This window comes from Haplochromis burtoni, unplaced genomic scaffold, assembly GCF_018398535.1.
Source record: "Haplochromis burtoni strain Fernald_Lab_line unplaced genomic scaffold, NCSU_Asbu1 Contig_246, whole genome shotgun sequence".
Classification (NCBI taxonomy): Eukaryota; Metazoa; Chordata; class Actinopteri; order Cichliformes; family Cichlidae; genus Haplochromis; species Haplochromis burtoni.
In genome coordinates, this window is record NW_024582607.1 from 464,758 (window position 1) to 470,934 (window position 6,177).

General features: G+C 37.6%; 1 protein-coding gene across 1 annotated transcript in view; it reads right to left on the minus strand.

Moving 5' to 3' along the window:
- LOC102291582 (troponin C, skeletal muscle) overlaps positions 1-5,180 on the minus strand; it is a 14,883-nt gene extending 9,703 nt beyond the window's left edge. The window contains exons 1-5 of the mRNA XM_005938087.2: positions 5,048-5,180; positions 2,878-2,932; positions 2,538-2,681; positions 2,195-2,309; positions 1,531-1,667 (exon numbers count right to left, since the gene is read on the minus strand). Coding sequence (XP_005938149.1) covers positions 1,531-1,667; positions 2,195-2,309; positions 2,538-2,681; positions 2,878-2,932; positions 5,048-5,050 — 454 coding nt within the window. The 5' untranslated portion in view covers positions 5,051-5,180. The remainder of the gene's footprint in view (positions 1-1,530; positions 1,668-2,194; positions 2,310-2,537; positions 2,682-2,877; positions 2,933-5,047) is intronic.
- Positions 5,181-6,177: the final 997 nt, after the last annotated feature.

The window sequence follows — 6,177 nt, forward strand, 5'->3', positions numbered from 1 at the left end:
GTCTTCAAGCAACTTAAAGAAGTCCAGACGCTTTTCTTTGCAAGCTCCTTTGACTACGATGACCTGGATGACTGAGAACCTTCACAGACATATCCTCTCTTTATTTATTATTTTTTAGATGGAACTGAGCTGGTGTTTTGTGCTTAGTTATCAGTCTGTTTGTTTTTGTTTTGTTTATTTGTTTTTGTTTGTTTTTTATTTATTTATTTTTGGTTCTGAATTGTACACTTTATTATGTTATGTAATTATGTACTATTTGTGAAAACAGAAAAAACTAATAAAAAAAATGTTAGTGTCTTTTAGAGCCTTTTTAGTCAAATTACCTGACAATTAAATGTCCTGGTGTGAGGTATGAGGCTGTGTATTAGTATTAGTATTCTATTATTTTGTTACGTTATTACAATAGTCAGCAGGTTTCAGTGCTTGTGTATTGCACATGTTCAGTTTATAAATGCAATGCTAGTGTTGCTCTGTAACCCCACAAAAACCAAAATGATGATACCCAGAGATCCAACCTTGCATTTGGTGACATCATCATGGTGACGTCATGCCCATCTTTTATATACAGTCCATGATTTTACAAAAATCAGAGTTTTCAAAATCTGCCTACTGGTTCCTTAGCTTAGTTTGGTTTTTCCATAGCAACACCAAAATGTAATGATTTACAGTTTTATGTTACACAGAGACTCATTTTCCAGTCTATTTTTTGTCATTCCTGGCATTGCTGTCAGGTTGCCACATTTGCCTGATTTTATTAATGTTTTTGTTTATGTCTTAAGCAAACTGTTTCCAGTTTCCTGTTAAACACCAGGTTTGGTAGGTGTACTGGGCTTCTCCATTAAACAGCGCAAATGCATGCTTTAAACCTGAGAGTCCATCCCAGAAAGTAATATTCAGTCTACAGCTGACACTGCTGTTGTTAAACCAATGAAAATATTGTTAAGGAAGCCTGGTTTGTTTTTCCTCCTTATGTGTTATTATAACAAACAATAGGAAGCATGCAGCATAGTAAATAGCAGTGATATCTTGCTTTAATGGTACAGTGTGTAAAATCTCACCACTGGATGTCAGTAGATTGCAGATTGCAGTCAACTGACTCAGTTACAGTATCCACTGTAGGACAAACAACTCTGGCTGCCGTTATTTGTAGTGTGAGTAGTCTGTCAGCCTGCTGTTTACCTCAGCTGCCAAAATGTGTCCACATCTATTTGATCTGACGGGAGTCTGATACAAGTCGGGGAGTCAGTGAAGCTCACTTTTGTCCTGGCTCACTTTTGTTGGTGATATCCTGAACTGTTGCTGCGCTGCTTTTTTTGATGCTGTTAGTTGGCGTTAGTCAAACTTTGTTTGAAGTGGTCCGAGTCATTGTTGGACTCGGACTCTTAGCGAATAAACTCTTTTATGAGCTCAGTTTGTTGGAAAATATAATTACACATTAATCAATGTATTTTTATGAGAACAATATTCTTTTTTCTTTTATATAACTGTAATACTGACTGACTGTACCTGTAAATAGAGGCTTAATCTTACCATCAAAATCAATCTTTCCATCTTTGTTTGTGTCAGATTCCCCAAACATCTCATCGATATCTTCCTCTGTCACTGGTTCTCCAGTCATATGAAGAATTTCCCCAAATTCCTCACGATCAACAAAACCATCTCCATTCCTGTAGATTTAAATATATATATATATATATTTATATCAAGTTCAAACTCAATCTCCTTTCTTCCTGCCAATTTACATCGACGCAAAAGCTAAAGTCTGTCCTTTTCTCTTATTCTTGTATCTGTGTTCAAACAATTATGTCTTTGAGCTTTTTTACGTCTGACAATACTTTTGAGTTTTTATTTTAATGTAAATGTTGTTTAAGAGCTAAAAAGTCAGGTAAACAGGCTATGGGACTATAGTCAGTCACAACATTAAAGGCTCTGATATCTAAAGTATGACATAAGGTATTTCATTACTGCAATAACTTGTTATTTTCAAATATAAAGATGTGTAAGTTGATACAAATCCCATGAGAAAGACTAAATCTTTGAACACAAAAGTGAGCAACAAGTGCTCATAATTCTCATCTGTCTCTCTAGTTATTTGACACAGTAGTTATTTTATCAATTCTAAATTGCTTTTCACATAAATGTTTGAAAACTTTATTAACTGTATTAAGTTTTGTGATGACGTTTAGTGTCGTACTTGTCAAAAATACGGAAGCATTCTGAAAGCTCTTCTTCGCTCTTTCCTGCCTGGTCCTCCTTTAACTGTTGGACCATCATGACCAAGAACTCCTCGAAGTCGATGGTACCGCTGCCTGAAGACAGAAAAGATGAATATGGGAAGATTACTGTTTTACATTTACCGGGTAGAAATCAGTTTGAAATGTCTCCTTTACTTATCAAGTGATTATCTCCAGTTCACCAACTGGTCTTAAATTTTTGATGAAGGGATGCACATAATGCTCAGTTCACTCATCACAAGGAATCTCGTGACAACAGCTGGACATAGACTTTTAGACATTTTCATCCAACCATGATCTCACCATCCTCATCGACCTCCTCTATGATGGCATCCAGCTCCTCCCTTGATGGGTTCTGGCCCAACATCCTCATTACAGTGCCCAACTCTTTGGTGCTGATGTCACCGCCTCCATCTGTGTCAAACATGTCGAAGGCAGCCTTGAACTCTGGGTTAGAGAAGGAAAAGTTCAAATTTAGGCTTTTTTTTTTGGTTGCTTTACTGCCTAAGCAAAGCTGAAATCATTAATTTCCCATTAATTTTCATCCACAATACAGACTGTAAAAAGTCTACTTGAAAATCACTGCTGGAACTCAACTTAAGGTTATCACTCATTTCTTCATGTAGAAAAAAAAAATACAGACCTGCAATCATCTCCTCAGTCAGGAAGGACCGGGCGTCACTTTGGGCATCAGTGGGCTTTAAAATGAAAAATGAAAAAAAGGTGGAAATGCATCTGTAGTCAGGCAAGTGGATGTTATAAGTGATATCAAATCATAACTAGAACAAGCTGTAAGGAGTGGCTATTGGGAAGGGGATAAATTAGCTTTTTCCCTTCACTTGTCACAGTGGGAGACCGCCATTATGTCCTGTAATAACATCACAGTGGTGAAAAGCTATATAGTGTTCTCTTTTGTTCACATGTCTAGGACCAACACATTAGCATCACAAAAGGTTTCTTAAGAAATAAACTACTTCTCCCTTCTGAAGTGTATTTAACCCTCTCTCCCATGTCATTTGCTACAGTTCATGTTCTATAGATTAATGTTCTGTAATATTATTTAGAACATAAGACTAGAGCTGCATGATGACTTTTAAAGGCATCATCAAGTTTTGGTCTTTAAGCATTTTGCTACTTTAAGTTTTCATTTTTATTTGACTGAACACTGAATCACAGTTAGTCTGTATCTCTGCTCATCGCGCTGCTCATTGAAATGAATGGAAATCAGTCCTTCCAAGAAATTCAATGGCATTTAGTAATACATAATAACAAAATAAAGAGCAGAATGATGTCCAGAGTTGGGAAATCAAAGAGAACTGCATATAGTTAAACAATTAGCTGGAGTACAATTTGCGGTAATTGGATAATTGGCCTTCAGCTGCATTCACAGAGCAGATTAATAACTTTTTTTCAGTTTTCGGGGCAGTCAGTAGTTGTAACTGCAAATGGCTTATTAAAAGCAAGAAAAATGACTTCCTATTTCCCCATTTCTGGAGAATGCAAAGTTAAACTTGAAAATTTTAGGCATCAGTTAGCGACCGGCAATGATTGTAGGCATTTACTAACACAACAAGCTGTTGCCTGCTGTTTTAGGAGATATGTGGGCAACTAAATAATTCTGGTCTTACCACTGCACTACCATTATCGTCCAATTAATTATATTTTTTTTTCATTTTTTCTTTTTGTTGTTTGCTTGTTTATTTGTACATTTGTTGGGCAAAAAAACATTTTAACATCTTTCAAATCCATGTGACGTGTGAAAACAAGACTGTGAATGGATGTATTTTAAAATCATGAACCAAGCTATCATCAAAACTGACCAAATGCCAAGTGGAAACAAAACAGTGAATAAAAACAAAGCTGAACAAATTTAAAAGCATCTGACCAACATTTCCCAAGAGGAAGAAAATAGTTTAGTTTTTATGCACACTCAGACTTTGTTAAACCATCCACCTTTAAATTTCTCAATTTGTATTCAGAATTTTACTCTAAAGAGATCATAACACTGGTGTGGATTATACAGCATTTCTAAGAGGAATAATTTGAGCCAGATTTGGCTTTTTTAAAGTTTTGGAAATGTGGATTTTTTTTAGATTTCAATTAATATTTTAACATAATTGTGATCCCAAGCAGTTTAGTAAACAGAATCTTGCAGAGCTTAGCATAGCAAAGATAAGAAAATAAAACTAAAACTAATTTTTCCTGTTTTCCTTGACAAAATGTTGATAATGTTGCGACATATGGAAGGAAACCCACCCCCTTTCCTTTAAAGCTATTTTTAAGGTGAGACTTGGGAGAGGATTTGACAGGGATTTTCTCAAGGTGAATTTCCTAAATTAGGACACTAAGAAAAGGCAGCTTGTCTTCTCACTTTACTCAGCTGTGTACATCTATCTTTAGTACCACTCCCTCCAATCTAAATATCAATCGTAGCGGGTTTAGTTACAAAGTGATGGAACACAAAAGCAGTGTGAGCCTGTAAGCAAACAGCAACGAGGAGTTACAGCAGTTCACAGCAACAAGTTACTAGTCAGACAAACTAGATTTGTGTGTGTGTTGTCTATCAGGTGTGTGCCCCGCATGACATTTCCAAATATTTAAGGAATTCCAGGATGATTTATAAAATCCAATTATGATGCGGATGAGGACTTGCTGGATGAGCACAGCCAGTTTGCTTCAGGTATTTTTCTCCATCCTGCGTCATCTGCCTTTTCTTCTCATCCCTTGAAAACCAAATCAAATCCTCAGGATGCATCATAAACCTAAATCCTCCTTCTTGTCCTTTACCCCCTCCTCCGTTTTTGGTTTCTTACCATGGTGGCGGGCTGTGGTGAACAATACACACCAGTACAAACAACAGACAGCTGGGAAAGAAGGTCTCCTTTCTATGCAGTTCAGGTAACTCTGTGACTTTACTCTACTCCATAAGTACCCTCTCATCCCACCAGCATTTTACTAAAAATGATCAGGATTGGGCCAGAGACCCCCTCCTCGGACAAGAGCCGGCCAATCAAATTTGGTTTTAGTTTGTGCGCCCTTACAATCTCCTGATGGACATCCCCTTGTGTGGCACAGTGTCCGATCCCCCATATTTAGATAACAGACAAGCTCACTGACATTTATTGAAAAAAAAGAAAACACTGTGCAGGCATCAGGCAGCTGAAGGTTATTTTGGCAGAGGATCAACTGGGCATCTCAGTGCAGAACGACACTTGATTTCACATGGACCAGAGCGCGTGCACGCTCGCGCACATCACACACACATACATGCACTCACGGATTAACACCTCCCTGCATGCATAGATTCTCTGCCCCTTCCGCAGTGTCCGTTAACCCATCTATCTGCCCTCCTCCCTGTCCTCAGGGCTGCTGACTTGCCCTTGCACCTATGACATCTGAAACATAAGAGCTGTGCAGAAAGACCTGTCACCTCACACAACTGTTCCCCGTCTTAACAATTTTAGCTAGTGGTTTCTCATTACTTCAATAGAAAAGCAAACCTCTAATTACCATGTCAGTAAAAGGCTTGATCGAGCCAAAGTCAAAGTGAAATTTCCACAGAAACTCATTCAGAATCCCACTGACACTAATAACCAGAAATTAGCAACAGAGGCTACTTGACAGTACATCTACACACAGTGAAGGAAACAATTCTTTTAAGTTTGCTCGCTTGTAAGAAATGAATAGTTTCAAGTATTTATGGTAGTTGAGAGGCAGAATATCTGCCAAAAAAACACACTGAAGCGTTGACATAAGTCATAAATTGATTTGCTTGTCAATGAGTGAAATAAGTACAGGGTGGGCCATTTATATGGATACACCGTAATAACATGGGAATGGTTGGTGATATTAAAGATGGCGCCGAGTATGGCAGCCTTGTCGCGAGCTCCCCCAAGCAACAGCTTTTTTCTTTGTTTAATTTTACTTTTCCTTCATTTTTTCG